This window comes from Prunus mume, linkage group LG5 (genome assembly GCF_029339155.1).
Source record: "Prunus mume cultivar Tortuosa linkage group LG5, ASM2933915v1, whole genome shotgun sequence".
Classification (NCBI taxonomy): Eukaryota; Viridiplantae; Streptophyta; class Magnoliopsida; order Rosales; family Rosaceae; genus Prunus; species Prunus mume.
The window spans coordinates 26218547-26235100 of NC_142702.1; the positions used below are offsets into that span (position 1 = coordinate 26218547).

The following is a 16554-nucleotide window of genomic DNA, read 5'->3' on the forward strand; positions in this document are numbered from 1 at the left end:
GGAAAGTATTGCGGAGAAAAAAGTTAAGTTAAAGCCAATGTCTTGATATTAACCTACTTACAAATTCAGATCAGAAGTTTTTATTTATTTTGTCGAAACACTTCAGCAGCTCAGCTACCTGAAGTTCAAATAGAGAAAAACTTAGTTGCAATGTATTATTTTTTTATTCAATAATATTATGTTACGTTTGTTTTAACGTTATTGGATCGGAAATAACAATTTTTAACAGAAAATACTTTCTAATTCTATTTTTTCCTTTTGGAAGGGACTTAAACTCTCTCTAGGTGTGGATCTTATTTGTGGAATTTACTCATAAAACCAACATGAGTATGGAACAAATAAATACCATATTCGTAAATTGTTTTATAAAAGTCACAACACAACACTAGCCCATTTCTTAACCACTGACCGACACCTTTAATCAAAGAAAAAACCAGAGACTCGGCAAAACCTTAGGAGATAAATATAACAAACAGCTTTAGTTTTGCCCATAGAAGAAAAAGTAAACATCCAAGATTTTATTCCCCACCATGAAAGGAAAAAATAAAAGAAAAACACCCAAGATCTGTTTAATTTTATTTCTCTTTTCGGGTGTGAGAAAATTCTCTAGAATTAAGAGGGAACCTGTGGACTAGTCATCTTACCACGGTCCAGTCCGGATATGCCACCTATCACGCATCCTCTCTCTCTCTCTCTCTCTCTCTCTCTCTCAGGAACTCTCCATATACTCAGCCACCATAGAGAACACTGGTGAAGTGGTTCTGATTCATACTTTGATTGCTCACATTGGCTTGGCCCTCTCTTTTCCTAGTCTATATATACATCTATATATACATTTATCTTTTCTCTTACTTCTCCTCAAAGAAACGAAGCTAGTAAATGTTTTCCCGCTTTTCTCAGCCGTGATTCTCTAGAATCTCTCTTTTTCCTCAACTGGGTCTTGCTTTGTCCACCTTCGCCGACCCTCTTGCTCTTGGGTTGGGTCCTTCATGTTTCAGTCTCCTTTTTGGTAATTTTTCTAAAATTTTACTTCTTTAAACCAAGGGTTGCTATCAGAGTGCTATAAAGGCCTCACCTTTGAGCTTATTTGCGCTTAATTTCTTTGAAAGCCTCCACTTCTCTGATACAAATTCCGAAATTTCCTCTGGGTTTTGCCTCTCTCCTTCTAGGATTACACCTTCAGGAACCAAATCAGATTTCTCAGGTTTTTCTAAGATTCTCTTCGATTCCCAAAAGTGGGTCTTTTTAAGATTCTTTAGTTTATGCTGTTAAGAAAAGGAGATTCTTGATTCCCAGTAAAATATTCTGAATTGATTGCCTTTTTAAGCCATTGTAAGACTTCAAAATCTCTCTGCCTCTGCTCTCTGTTTCTCAGTCTCCCATCACTTCTGAAACTTGAAGCTTTACTTCAGTAACTTTGACATGAACTTTTAAGCAGTTATTGCAGATATTAGGACTTGTAAGCATGGAGACTTTGTATCCAGCTTCATATATGGCTGATTCTAACTGGTTCATCCAAGACAGCCAGAGCTCAGAATGGACTAAAGAAGAGAACAAGAAGTTTGAGAGTGCTCTGGCTATGTTTGATGAGAAAACGCCTGACAGGTGGCTGAAGGTGGCTTCAATGATACCGGGGAAGACGGTTATCGATGTGATCAAGCAGTATCAGGAGCTGGAAGAAGATGTTAGTGAAATAGAATCTGGGAGGTTTCCAATTCCAGGGTACCTTACATCTTCTTTCACATTGGACTTGGGAGATGATCGAAATTTTGATGCCAATAGAAAGAGGCCTTCTGCAGCTCGAGGTTCTGATCAGGAAAGGAAGAAGGGAATTCCATGGACAGAAGAGGAGCACAGGTGACTTCCCTTCATTGTTTTTCTTAGATAGTCTATAATTGTTTGCTAGTTCAAATGGTTAGACTATTTCGAATATCTTTTTGGATTTATATGTGATCAAGTAGAGTAGGTCTTGAATTGCAGTAAAGAGAAAAAATAATAGCTAAGGAAAAAGATGGTTATTAGATATGAAAGGTCTAGTTCAATTTGTGGAAATCACTATGTCCAATACCTATCATTTCGTTTCCTTTGGAAGCAGAGGAAAATATGTAGATGAACTGTTGTTTTCTTTAATTTCCAACTTTTTGTTATGAAACCCAATGGTTTGATCTCTCTCTTGATAAGTTTGATCTCTCTCTGTGTTCTTGATATTTTTATTGACATGAATGTGTGGTAATGACCTGCAGGCGGTTTCTGATGGGACTTCTAAAATATGGGAAAGGGGACTGGAGAAATATTTCCAGGAATTTTGTAATCTCAAAAACTCCCACACAAGTGGCAAGCCATGCTCAAAAATACTTTATGAGGCAGCACTCAGGAGGGAAGGATAAAAGAAGACCAAGCATCCACGACATAACGACTGTCAACCTCACAAGCACTACTCCATCAGAAAATAATAGGCCTCCTTTAGACCAGTCTCCACCAGAGCAGAAGTCCACTGAATCACCAAAAGCATTACTTGACTGGAATGCTTGTGATGATGGAGGAGGCATGGTTTTTGGCTCTACTCATGGCAGTCTTTTAGAGTCGTCTCCGTATGATGTAGCTGCAGAAGGGATTAAGCTACAGTTGCAAAAACTCTACAGCAGTGCTAATTTTGCTGCTCATGCCAAACCCCAAAATTCGATGTATCTAATGCAGACCTCAAGACATCAGATACATGGTTAAAACATCCCCTTTTGTTGTACTCCTGGATTGAAAATCCAAGCAAATGACTTTCTGCAGAATTTCAATGTTGGCTCTTTATCACGGTTGTGTGTGAGTAGCGTAATAAGGATTTGATTTCGTACATAGTTCTTGAACATTACATTATGATAAAATCCCATAAAGCCTCAAACTGTAATGTCTGAATTGTAAAGTTGAAATGAATGGTAAATCTGCTCTTCCCCTCAGGAATTGAGTTTGTCCAAATCCCCCAGGATGGTTTAGCTGTGAAAGCATTACAAAGTAACTGCAGTTTTGAGCTGGGAAATTAACATGCATACATCAGTGAAGCAAGCTGCTTGAAGTTTGAGGACAAATATCTCAGACAACTGTAAGAAACTTCGGGTGGACACACACACATGCACGCACTGAACTGACTGAAATGATCTTTTGTTTTTTCTTTTGTCAAAGTATTTTCCTTGATTGTATGTGTGCATATATAACATACTATTATGTACATTTCGGGCAGGCACATGATCTTAATTTTAGTATCATTTTCTCTGTTTTATTTAGTTTCTGAGAAGAATCCAAAACTTCTGCATAACCATAGACCAAGAATAAAGTTATAAAGATCTACAGGTGAGAGAATTTAAGATTATTTTTTTTGGCAGTTTCCTAGTGGTGCGTGGTCTTATTTACACCCTATGGATTTGCACTTGGAATGGCTGAGGTTGATTATGGTTGTTTCGCACGTGGAATGATCTTGCAACCACTGGGGAAAAGTAGCCATGTCATTGGATGATGTGGCTAAACAGGCTGATGACTCACTTGGCACTCTTTTAGAAATTCCACAGTATCTAATTGCTTCACCTTTTTTTTTCTCTCTTAAAAAAACTTTCCGCCATTATTTGCTTTATGCATCCAATTTGGCCAAATTGACCGAGTGACTCTCCACATCCACTAGTAGATGCTGAGTTTGCATTCCACTTGATAAGCATCCTCTGCTTCATTCCATCGTAGGATGTAGGATCATCCACGTAAGGAAATGCCAATGCATTTTACAATTTTCAAACCATCGTTTCCTCCCTCTACCAATCCAACTTGGCCTGTGCTCTGATATTTTTTCCTGTTTCATCCAATACCACTGCTAATGGTGGCCAGACTTTTGCATCAGCATAGTGCCATTTTTTTAAGTCTTCGCAAGCATCATACTTTTACTTTGATTGAAGCTTTTCTAAAAACCCAACAACGGATTTTCAAGACTGCAGAGCAAATTAAGCAGAATGAATTCTTCAACTTAGAACTCTGATGGGTTTTTGGATTCTTCCTTTTGTTTGGTCTCAAACTCTCATCCTCCTCAGCTTTTCATAAATAATAAATAATTATGATATTTACTGCGCTTTGTCACTGTGTTTGTATTATTTTAGGTTGGTGTTCTGCCAACCATTGCTGTGTGTGCTGCTTGGGACTGTTGGTGAAAAACACTGAGTGCGGGTTACTGTCACTTTGCACATATCATTTTGTAAACCACACACTGAGCATTAAAAAGTTCCAAAGCAACATGAGCAATATGATTATCCTCATGAACTTTCTTTTCTTTCGGTATGTGACATAAACCATCAACTTTAATCTTCTTTTTTTCTTCTAATATCAGTCATCTTTCAGCAACTTGCATGAGAAAGCATTCTAGCTGCTTTATTCTAATTTGAATCAAACCTTTGAGAAGGCTAAACCGTACCACCTTGCTCTCTTTTTTTTTTTTTGTCTTTTTAACAATTAATTTACTACTTAAATTTTCTGATTATCTTTCACATCAAATCCTTCTGGTGTAGCAAAGGCACATGCACTAGGCTCCAATTTTGATGACGTCTTCATTGGTCCACATGGATCTTAGGATAATCTGCCAAGAAAGCTTTTTGTTCTCACGTATCTAATGCTACTCTCCTCATGTTTATAAACTACATTCTCGTACCACCTTATGTGACAGATGATGTGTACAACCACATTAATTTAAATTAAATTAATTTTTTTTTTTATAATTTATTGACACTTTATAATTAATCTTGTTGTACACTTTATCTACCACATAATGCGGTATAAGAGTATAATATATAAATATGGTATGAGGGGATAAAACTAGGTCACTGTGCCATTCTTAAACATAATTATAGTTTTGCAATTTGCCAAATTATATCAGCAAAGACTAACCCCAACAAAGTACACTAAGCTACTGTATCAAAGCCAAAACGAAGCCAAAAAGTTAAAAAAATAAAGTCAAACAAGTCTATATTAGAACATTCCCATTTTAATGGAGAATTTGATGCACCTAGTGCCACCATCTTTTGTGCCAAGAGAAGAAGCTGTGGTTGGTCTAAAGTGAACGGCCAAGAAAACTTGGAAAAAAAAAATTTGTGAGAATTTGCTTCTTCAATGGATACTGCAAGTAAGGAGGTATTTCTACTTCCTGCAAATCAAAGTTTGACATATATATATATATATATATTTGCATAAATAATTCCTAAAAAATACAAAAAGAAAAATTTATGTGTAAAATTGTAATTAGCATAAAAGGAGCTCCTACTTCCGAGAGAGGAGGCAAGTATTTTCATTCTTCCATTATCAAATTCAACTAATGCAGTAGGTTATATGAGAAGTTGTTCTTCCATTATCAATTGGAATTGACTTGATCTTAATGGAGGATAGCCACCCACTACTAGTGCCACCTTTCGATGAAAGACTATAAAAAGTTCTTCTATGGTTTTCTTTATTTCTTGGCCATAAAGTCATATAATGATGTTCGTATTGAATTGATACGTTGACAGTTTTCGAGTACTGATTTTCTCTTATTCTCTTGTGTTTTGCTCTTGACATAATAATAATAATGCATTATATTCGAATTCCTACCAGTACCGTGTACACATGTCAGCATCATAGAACCACTGCCGTCATGCGCCACATACTCATTTCACGTAAACATGTTCTCAGTTTCTATTGTAATGTAATGCGGATAGCACTTTTTGTTATTCCCGATAAATAACGCAAAATAGTATTATTTCCCAGTACTTTAGAGAATGATAAGCTAAACTTTAGAGAATGATTTCTACTACTTTAGAGAATGATAAGGCTAGGTCTATGACCGCAAGACTAATAGAAAATCGAATGACTGGGGCTAGTCTATGACCTCAAGACTAATAGCTTGATCATAGTCCAAAACTTGTTTCTTTATGAATTTAGATCAATGTTTAAGTTGGTTTTTCTTATGATGAGATCGGGAGTGATATGCCAACATGAATCAGGTCACTAGTCAAGACAATATGTCCGTCTTCTTGTATTCAAGTTTAAAACATGTGCCGCAATAGCAGTCACCCTGGCTCGGCTTCCATTAACTCCAAAAGGGCCCGGGCTCGGCTCCGATTAACTCCAAAAGGGCCCGTTCTTGGGCACTGATGGAGTTTGGGGCTGTTGTTGGTCCAATAATCGGGACCCATTGACAACCATTTTTCCTCCTCAGGGGCTTTTGTTGGTCCAATCATCGGGACCAAGTCTCAATATCGAGAAGCCACAGAGACAAAAGGACCCCGAATCTTTATCTTTCATATCGGACTTGGAAGTATGTCCCAAGGCATTCGATGTTTAGCCAAAATCATATATTTTGCAAGAACAACATATCATCAGAATCTCAACTTAACATTAACAGAACGCAAGCAAAATCACTCTTCAATTTTATTCAAAAACTTGCAGCATCCCCTACAAAATGCTCCCAAAACTAGAATATAGTTTGCAGCAAATTGACTCAGCAGACTAGCTAATACAAGTCACCACCAGAGAGTTGAAGTTTAGGCTAACTGCCCTGGAAAGAGGGCACTCTGATACAATACCGCTTCAAAGAGTGCAAGTGCTTTTAAGTTACACAGGGAAGGGAAACACCAACTTATTACAGAACTAAAGTCTAGAAATGAAATTTGAAACTGAAACCCTCTGATAAAAAAGAAATAAGTTACATTGATTTATAAACAAGGCGTGGCAAGAAAAGGACTGCTTTAGAAAAACAAAAAAACAAAAAAAAAAGTAAGAAGGTTTGTATATACAGAACTCTAGGAGGTAATAAAAGATGCTGGATCCACGGGGATAACAGTATCTGGAAAATCTGTTCTTTGTCCAGCAAGTGAGTAGTATGCAAGTATATGGGCTGGATGCTCCGTCACTACTCCCTCCCCCTGCTGATCATCAACTCGTCTCGGGGGAATTAACTCAATATTCCAATATGGCCGAGTCATTGCCAAAACATCACGACCCGACGCAGATCCTCTGTATCCCTGCACCCACAAGTACCTAAGGGAAGTCAGCTGCATTACTGCATCAGCCAGTGCACGCTCACTGAAGCAACAGCCCCTCATTTCCAATTTTTGCAGGCTAGGGCAACCTTTAGAGAACTCCAAAAGCCCTGCATCAGATTCCCCAACATAACCCAGAAGCATCCATCTCACATTTTGACTATACTGGCCAACATAACTAAGTCCCAAATTGGTCAAGCCCCCAGCACGGAGATACAGAGCAAACCTTCTGAGCTTATCACAGCCCCTCAAAAGAGCTCGAACCCCATTGTCAAGTGGTAAATCAGTTATCGTCTCTTCTCGGTCAAGCAAGACAAGTCGAAAATCACAAAGATTCTTAGAGTAAGTCCCAATGTATTCCAGAGATGCGTTTGTGATATCTGACACATACACAGCCAAGTACTCAAGTTCCAGGCAGCCCTGTGCCAATGCTATCAAACCCCTTTGTGAAACAACACCTTCTTCATCCTCCATGCCTTGTTCATCTGCACCTCGCTCAATTCGGAGCCTCCTCAATCTCTTGCAACTCCGAGCAAGAACTTCTAGTCCTCTATCTCCAATAACATTCCTTGTCTGTCCATGACAGAAACAAATTAAAGTTCATATGTAAGTTCCAAATACTATTCCCACTCCAAAACAAAAGCATTAAAGACATGACAAATTAAAGTTAATATGTAATTGTTGTACACACAAACACAGACACACACTCATGTGCATTTGCACGCACACATGACAACAACAAATTAAAAGCACACAGAATGGTTTTGTAATACTACCTCAAGCACTTCTAGGTTGGGGCACCTTTGAATTAGTGTGCAATGGTCCTCAGTGTCGAGCAATGCATAAAGGAGATCCAGCTTTTTGAGAAGGGTTGCATATGGGAATACTATTGGCATTTCATTCTTTCCCATGTACGTTAGACCCAAACGGCATAATTTTTGGGGTAACGATACAACAGAATACCTCTCTGATTGCTCGTTGAAGAAACCGCCACAAAATTCTTCTAATACGCTTGCAGAACGGAAGAAGCCCACGAGTTCCAAGATTTCGCAATCGCTAGTTTTCACAGAGGTTAAGGAGCGACAGCTTTTTGCAATGAGTTCAAGGTCTTCAAATTTGACTTTGATAAGATCTGTCATATAAAAATTCAAAGTCTCCAACACAGAGTTGTTCAAAGCAAGCTCGTGTAGCCATTGACCATCATTCTCATCTATGGAGCTCTCTTCCAAAAACAAGGTTCTCAAATTCCTAAGAAAACATATAATGATAAACAACATCAATAATGTCTCTCCGCATCAAAGATACAGAACCAATAGCTTAGAATGATTGCAAACATGAATGCCCCCAAAAGTTCCCAAAGACAGCATATAAATTTTCCTATAAGAATTGCATATACAAAACAACCAAAATACAGTTTCCACCCCTAACTTGCAGAAATTACTTCTGAATAGAAATAAGAGTTACATAAAACCATATCTACATTAAAAGCTATCCACAAGTCTAATTTTTCAGGTTGATTGGGACCATATATGGTAATTAGTACTAAGAGCTGTCCGAAACAAAAACTTTTCCACTGATCAAATAACACAGGAAACAGTGTGATGAATTGTATGAGATATAATGAAAGAAACAGAATCAATCCCTATAAATAAAGTTTTAATCAGAAACGCAAACCAGACAGCTGCACTCAGGCTAAGTCAAGAGAACAGCAATAAAGATTTTGCTTTTTTGGTTTTTTACTTAATGGTTTCTCTATGTATGTCAATCATTCAATACTCAAACGAAAACTAATGGAAAGAACATAACTTGTTCCCCAAATTTTAGCAAAACAATGAATGCAGCCATCATTTCTGATGAAAGTCCACAACTAAATTCAACGCAAGTAAAGTTTATTCAGCCAAAGTTGTAAACTTTGATACCTGCAGGAGCGGCCGATGTGCAAAAGGCCATCGGTGGAGAAGCCAGAGCACTTGTCAAGCTTGAGCGCCTGTAGCACGCGCCCACGGGACTGAGCCAAGAGCTCCAAGTCCGAATCCTTAACAATCATTCGCCGAAAGTGCAGAGACTTCAAGCGATTGAAGGACTCAGCGATCTCCTTCACCCACGGCGTCACAAAGCCTCCCCAATCCTCCGGTATCAGATTGAACATCGCCGCTCTCGGCTTCCCTTTCAGCTTCAGGGACTCGAGGTGCTGAAACCGCCTCCGCAGCCGATCGGGGCTCGTGGTGTAGCAGAGAGCAATGGTCACGTGCTTGCGCGTGAGAGCGTCGAGCTCGTACCATCGCCGGCACACCAACGACACTGCGTCGCGGTCCTTAGCGTCGTGAAGATACGGCATCACGCAGCCTATCACCACATCGGACATTCCACTTCGCACGTTTCGATCCTCCATCGCCAAATGAAACGTAGAGAATGAAAATACTCCACTGGGACACTAGTGACCAAAGGCAAAAATTTCAGAGTAGAGTGGAAGATTTAAATCTCTTTTGTGAAGATCGGGTTGAAATTCGGAGCTCCAACTCTTTCAGCTCGAAATATTTCCAAAAATAGCGAAAACCAAAAATAGAAACTATGGCTTCCAACCAACAGACCCAAAACCGTTAAGTTTCCTAATCCAATCCAAAAATCAAAACGACAACGCCACACCGCCGTTACAAAATCCGAAATCTCAGACGAAACGCCGAAACGTGTCGCGAAACGAGCGGCGACAAGTGACAGAAATAGAGAAAAGAAACGCGGGTCTGGCACGATCTACGAGGAGCTCGTTGGGACTGAAGTGGTGTTTGCACGGAACACGAACCAAGCGGATCGAGGACGGAGCAGGGTTGCGACCAATGGAGGAGCGAGGGAACATGGAGATAGCGTGGACGCGAAACACATGATCTGAGAAGAAAGATCTGTGAGGATCGTCCGGGAAGGAAGCGGACAGTGGGGATCTTCCTGGAAGGAATCGGGCGGCGACGGCTGGAACAGTGATGGGGGATTGGATCAGAACTCAGTTAGGGGTCTTCAATTTTATGCGCCTCATAAAAAACGAAAGGGGAGTAGTGAAGGAAAGCGGGCAGGAGACGGAAAAGATGAAGAGAAAACGACAAAAGAAAATGTAAGCAACCAACGAACGTCGTCGTTTGAAAAGTGATGGGAGGAGTAGAAAGTTGGCACCGTGGCGCCGTGTAATAGGTTGGTGTCAGGTGATGCAAATAGCTCTGTCACTGCAGGAGATGCTGTCTAGGATAGTGGTTAAACTGTGAGGTAAGTTTGACCAAAAAAACTGTGAGGTAAGTGGGAAGGATAAAAAAATACAGACTACTCTGTTTTTTCCTATGGTTGGAAAAAGTTTTTTTTATTTAATTTTTTAATTTCATATTTACATACAAAGAGTTGTTAACAGATTATGGGAGATTTTTTAATAGGTATTTAAGTTAATGATTAGTTATATATTTCTAGTTTTAGATTTGGATTACATTCATTAGACATGTTAGATTTAACATGCAATATATATATGATTAAACGGTCGAGATTATAAATATGTAACTAATCATTAACATAAAATACTTATTGAAGAATTTTCTAATAGGTTATTATTAACATGAGATTAGTTAATTTTGCTAAAGTGAATGCGCTCTCCCTATGCATCCGAGTTCAAATCTCTCTCTCCATAGTTTAGGATTGGCAATGGGTCATGTCGTGTCATGTTCGTGTCGTGCTAAGATCATATATGTGTCAAGAATACTTAATCCAAACCTTACCCTTTTAATAAACGTGGTGTTGGGTTAACTTGCTAAATTTCTGTGCGGGTTTCGAGTTGTGTATCGGGTTAACCCGCTAAGTGATAGCAACTAAAACAATTAGAAAAATGAAGAATAAACAAAGAAACGGGTTAGCGGGTTACAAGGGTCTTTTAGAGAGTTTGCGGGTTACATAGGAATTTTAGTAAGTTGACTCAAAATTCACTCGTTTATTAAACGGGTTCATGGTGAGTTGACCCGAAAATTTAATCGTGCGGGTTGAACCTTTAATTTTTCATGAAGGTTTCACATCGTGTTAAAAATAGAATATCATTTGTATTATAAGAAAAGAAAAAAAGAGAGAGATTACTATTAACATATTTGTCCCGAAATTATTATGTTTTGAAAATTTACCTTAAATGAGGACAATTTGAAGGTCATTTGAAATTTAATCATAATGTTTTTTAGCTTTATATATATGCACTCTGTTTTGCTTTTAGGAAATCTGCATTAGCATTAAGCAAAAGTTTTTGCTTTGTTTGTTCTCCATTTGTTCAAGCATGTTGCTTTCATCATTTTATTAGTTTATAGGTTGATAATGACGTTCATAATCCAGTATAATTTGAAAGAACAATATACTTTTTAGATTTTGTTACATGAAAAAATCCAGAAAGGATAAAGTGGGCAATCTTTATAAAGATGAAACCTGTCGTAGAAGAACTTTTCTCTTTCTTTATTTGTCTTGTTTTTGTGCCCATCCAAGCCCAATAGATCATTAGCATCAAATCGGGAAACCACCATTATTATGTAGGTAACAACGCAATTAAAAGTGTTGAACAAGTCGAGATATGCATGCACTATATTCTAATCATCTGAATAGTGTAACTTTAAGCAGTGTTAATATCATGTTTAGTCGTTAAACCCGCATCAATTCATTAGTTTTATTTAGAAAATATATGGATTATACGCTTAAACCCTATCCTTACTTGCCCTATTTGACACAAACATAAAAATAAATTATTAAATAACTGTAATTAATATAAAAGTAATCATGGATATTTTCTAAAACAATGAGCCAGTATTTTCCTTACAAAAAAATACAGCCACGTTATGGTGTAGTGCAGTAACCTTGGAATTATGAGAGGGAGGCCACGTGGCAAGGGGTTGTGCCACAGCAACCTGATCTTGTTGGACAGCTGTGCCGCAAAGGATGATTTCTGTGTCCAAGTCAATAAATGGAAATATTATTATGACGTGGCGAAAGGGATTGGAGGTTTGTCTGCGCTGTTGCCTCATCTATCCGCAGCGTTTTACCTCGCTCTCTTGACTTCTTGTTGGTATGCACTAGCCGACGCTCTCCATCTGTTTTGTTTTTTGTTTTTTTTTGGGGTCAAAGACTAGCTATTTTATTTTAAAACAAAATACATTTACATTGTATTGTAAATTTTTGTATTTACCACCTCAATTTAACCTATAGTGTAACATCCCATCTTCTATTTATCGTCATTACACATGATACAACAATAAAAATGTTATTGGCAATCACTAACGTATACACAAGTGACACATCATAAACATGTTATGTTCATTTTTGCTTAGCGTGGTTGGTGTGATACAAAACGAAAAAAGTGGTGTTGTTTACAATCGTTTGCGCACGGATATGTACCACATCCACAAACGCTTAATGTTCATTAACTACTTATCAACATGAAGAGATGCTAATGATAATACTTACACCCACATGTATAATACATTCATAAACGATTGAAAAACCACTCATATGCACGTGAACAATTGATTGTTACAATATTATAGCATAATGTCCCTTTTTCTTTTTCTTTTTCTTTTTTTGTAATTACTATATAGTATAATGTTGAACGAAATTACAAGGATATTGATTAATGTAAAGATGGTGTTGGACAAAATTGTAGCGCTAGGTCCAAGAGTTGTCTAGATGGAGTTGAGCATGACGTGGGTGTCCGATAGCTAAAAAGGACGATGTCAAATCACTGTAGTATTTTGCTGGGCCTAATTTTCAAGTATTATTATTGTTATTAGATGATCGAGGGAGAAGAAGATGTGGATGCTTCTCTAAAGTCGTTTTATGATGAGAATGTCATATATGGACCATGAATATGAATTCCCATATTAGCTACACAATTCTTTTTTTCTTTATTTTTTAAAAGATAGTTGTGTAGCCAAGTCCAAGTCTAAGTCCTATTTTTCTTTTTTCTTTTTTGCGTAGTAGGAGTGAATGTGACAAATGTGAATTAATAATAATTTATTTAACAAGTTGCAAACATCTCTTTATCAGCTGGAAAAAAAAGAGAGAAAGAAAAGCAATTTCTTTCTAATTCTTGTTGTTATTGTTAATTACTATACAAATATGAACAACAACTGGTTTATTAGTATTGTTTAAGAGCACTTCCACTCATTTGTCATGGCAAAGGATAAGGGTAAGGCAATATATGCTACTATTTACGTGAATAGTAGTAGCCTTTGCAAAAGGCTTGTTGTGTTTTCACCCATTGCCATGACAACCCAAGGATAATCACTATTTACATGAGATATGAGGAGATGAATTTGTATATAGTTTTGGTGTGGAAAATGAAGAATATGGTTATGTATTTATTTTCAAAAAAATTCTGAAAATTTTGGTTTTTGTTGCTGACATCAAGAACCCCAGCACGAGCTTGGGCTCATTTTGCCTTTGGGCTTGCCCGGTTTGAGGACTCACCTCTTGTCCAGCTGCTGAAGCCCGCTAGAAGCGCGACCTGGGGCTTGGGCCCCCTCTTGCTCAGGCCAAACTAAAGTGGTGGAATTGCTCTAAGAAGTTCCATTGCATGTGAAAACGTCAAATTTAATACTTTTTAATTAAAAGAAAAAAAAGGGTAAGAATCGTTTATTTTCGAGTGGAAAATATGAATTCAAGAAAATATTTAGTCAATCACATCAAATATTTGTCAATGAATGGAACAACAGAATCTCCTCCTATGCTATGCGTGCAGTTTTCCCCTGAACAATAATTTATGAGATTTTCTATTTAAACCCTACACTTCTCTTAGTTCACCCCATATTTTAAGTTCACCCTAACTTTTAATTTAAATTTTTACAATTTCTAATAAAACCCCACTATCTTCCCAAACTATCCTTAAATACACTCCAAGCTGAAAAAATAAGAAATAAAATAAATTTTATATTCAAACCCCACAAGCTACCCTTAGAGGCGGAGATATGTTCCGCGCATGAGAAATAGTAAGTAGTTAAATTAGTTTTTCGTAAACACACATGGGATTAAGAGGTTGCAAAGGGAAGTTTCATATGTACTAAAGCACTATGTATCTCGAATGCCATCTAGAATTTTCAATCATTGAAACATTATGTACTGAAACTTTAGGCACTTTGGTTGGATTTGAGAATTGTTTTAATGCACTTTGGTCGGAATAAAACACCAAGAGTGCAAAAAAAAAACAAAAAAGCAATCAACAACCAAAGGAATCAACAATGACTTATGAACATCACATGAATTTATCAACATCCCATTTTGATCGGATATTGAGAATTTTTAATGCATCCTGCATTTGGTTCCTAAATCCTGTTTCAAGAAAAACAATGTCACAATATTTACAGGTTTTAGTTACTTTGTTTCTGGATATGCTACAAGTTTTAAGAGCTCAAACAAGTCCTCATATACGGGATGCCTGTCACCTTGCAGAAATTGCATCTGGGGTGGAGAACAACTTGCAAGGTTTAATCTGCAACCATTCTAGTCGCCATGGGAATCTGCTGATAAAGGAGCTAAACTGTTTTATATGTAGAGAAAGAGAACAACTTTACCAATAAATTTGAAATAAAAAATAAAAACAACCAAGAGTGCAAAAAAGAAAAGCAATGAACAGTCAAGCAATCAACAAAGGGAAGAGAATAAGATTATTACAGCCAAACAATCAACAAGTTTTTCCATAAGCTCCCACGCAGATTTTAAAGAGGCATGTTCATCAATGTTCTACGTCTCTGGCAATACGATGTAGAGGCGTTTGTATTTTTCTAAAACTTAATATGAAGAGTGGTGAGGTATGTGTGGTGTGTGTATAGATGTACTAGGGTTAAGTGTTAAGTTGGATGACTTTTTTTTGTCTTTTTACACAATAATAAAACTTATAGCTTAATGATTTAAGTATTGGAATAAATAAAGAGAAGTGTAGGGTTTAAATACAAAATCTCTAATTTATTTCCATTCCACCAAAGATTTTGAGCAAACACACTATTATATCTTATATTTTAATTGCAATTTGCAAAGGATATATATATATATATATATATATATGTAATGCTACACTTACCACATTATTATCCTACATTTCTATACCATATAATGTGGCATATGTCACATCAATTAAATAAATGAAGTGTATTTTAATAAATAAAATTAGAAAAACAAAAACTAATATTTTACATGATGTGGTATATACACATCAGCTCATATGGTATAAAAAATGTGATAAGACTAGTATTATTATATATATATATATATATATATATATATATGGCCCATAGTTTTGGCAATGATCTCCATTTTGGATTTAATAGGCACTCGATCCGTTGAAAACCAAAAAAGCAGTGTTAATCTTAAGTAATTGATCATTTCAAGAATATACGAATATCCAACACACAACTTGCAGTATCGTCTAAAACTTAATCCCCCACAAAAATAATATGTCGGATGGGTAATAAGGTCTAATTCATGGAGAAGGGGCCTTTACTTACAAATAAGAGATCTCAAATTCAAACATTCTTATAGTTTAGAACGATCACTTGTATTAAAAAATATATATGTTGGTTGTGGTCAACTAATCCCTTGTTTAAGTAATTAATCTTGGTTGGTGTACATGCACCCATTAATCTGATGATCATTCGTGTTTGAATTAAGCAGATGCTAATCGGAGGGCAGTCAGTGCTTAAAAGGTTTGACCCGTGAGATGTCTTAACCAATGGTGCAGAGTATGTGATTATTGATAGAATAATATTATTATTTGAAGTAGAGAATATATTTCTCATCATCCATGTCCCATGGGGCATTATACTATATGTTTATATTTCTTTCGGATGAGGCATCTTAGTCCAAATATATATATATATATATATATATATATATTAATCTCTTTTTTTACCTATGTAGAGGACAGTGACTTCCCTTCATGACTAATAATGCCAAGCTACTTAATTAGCCTATTTGCTGCACTAGTTTGTCGTCGTGGTCGATGGTCTACCACCAAATTAAACACCCTAACGGTTTTCCATATTTAATTAATTATTGCCATGGAAATTAATTAGTCTAATTAGTTTTTGCAGTTCATACAAGGGTTTGCAAATTATGTGGCAAGCTTTCTTGTTTGTGCACCCCTATGTAGAACCCTATTCAAAGATGGAACATTTAGTGGTGCCAATTTAAGTCACGAAAGCAAGTAGGCTTTATAGGTATGATGCAATTACTTTTCTTTGGCACATTCATGATTAACGCGACTAATTGAAAGAAAAATTAGCAGTTGATTATATATTTTGGTGAGCATAGTTTAAGGAGCGAGGTTTCTCACCCGAATACTATCAATGTGTCGTTGGTAAGAATTAAAATATTGATAATATCGATAATCTAAGGCAAGAGAAGTTGCTCTAGCCATTTAAAGTCACAAAACAATTAAGTTTTATAAGTCCGAAGGACGGAAATTAAGTCAAAATCATTTTTCATTAAGTTAGACCTCATTGACTAATGCATCAACTTTTTAGTTCTGGTG

The 16554-nt window shown here is 36.8% G+C and overlaps 2 protein-coding genes across 2 annotated transcripts; one reads left to right on the forward strand and one right to left on the reverse strand.

The window, feature by feature from the left end:
• Window positions 1-645: 645 nt before the first annotated feature.
• Window positions 646-2948, forward strand: LOC103332743 (transcription factor DIVARICATA-like). Its single transcript, XM_008235494.2, has 2 exons — window positions 646-1857; window positions 2244-2948. The coding sequence occupies exons 1-2, from the start codon at window positions 1466-1468 to the stop codon at window positions 2722-2724; spliced, it is 873 nt and encodes a 290-aa protein (XP_008233716.1). The 5' UTR covers window positions 646-1465; the 3' UTR covers window positions 2725-2948.
• Window positions 2949-6535: 3587 nt separating this feature from the next.
• Window positions 6536-10205, reverse strand: COI1 (RNI-like superfamily protein). Its single transcript, XM_008235496.3, has 3 exons — window positions 8954-10205; window positions 7811-8282; window positions 6536-7607 (listed from the first exon to the last, which is right to left on the reverse strand). The coding sequence occupies exons 1-3, from the start codon at window positions 9424-9426 to the stop codon at window positions 6795-6797; spliced, it is 1758 nt and encodes a 585-aa protein (XP_008233718.2). The 5' UTR covers window positions 9427-10205; the 3' UTR covers window positions 6536-6794.
• Between the last annotated feature and the right edge of the window lie 6349 nt (window positions 10206-16554).

What these genes read in the sequence shown, in the direction of transcription:
- LOC103332743 (XM_008235494.2), top strand. Translation starts at nt 1,466, where the DNA reads ATGGAGACTTTGTATCCAGCTTCATATATGGCTGATTCTAACTGGTTC. An exon ending in TGGACAGAAGAGGAGCACAG is followed by an intron (nt 1,858 to 2,243) that starts GTGACTTCCCTT and finishes AATGACCTGCAG; the next exon opens with GCGGTTTCTGATGGGACTTC.
- COI1 (XM_008235496.3), bottom strand. Translation starts at nt 9,426, where the DNA reads ATGGAGGATCGAAACGTGCGAAGTGGAATGTCCGATGTGGTGATAGGC. An exon ending in CACATCGGCCGCTCCTGCAG is followed by an intron (nt 8,283 to 8,953) that starts GTATCAAAGTTT and finishes ATGTTTTCTTAG; the next exon opens with GAATTTGAGAACCTTGTTTT. An exon ending in CCAACCTAGAAGTGCTTGAG is followed by an intron (nt 7,608 to 7,810) that starts GTAGTATTACAA and finishes TGTCATGGACAG; the next exon opens with ACAAGGAATGTTATTGGAGA.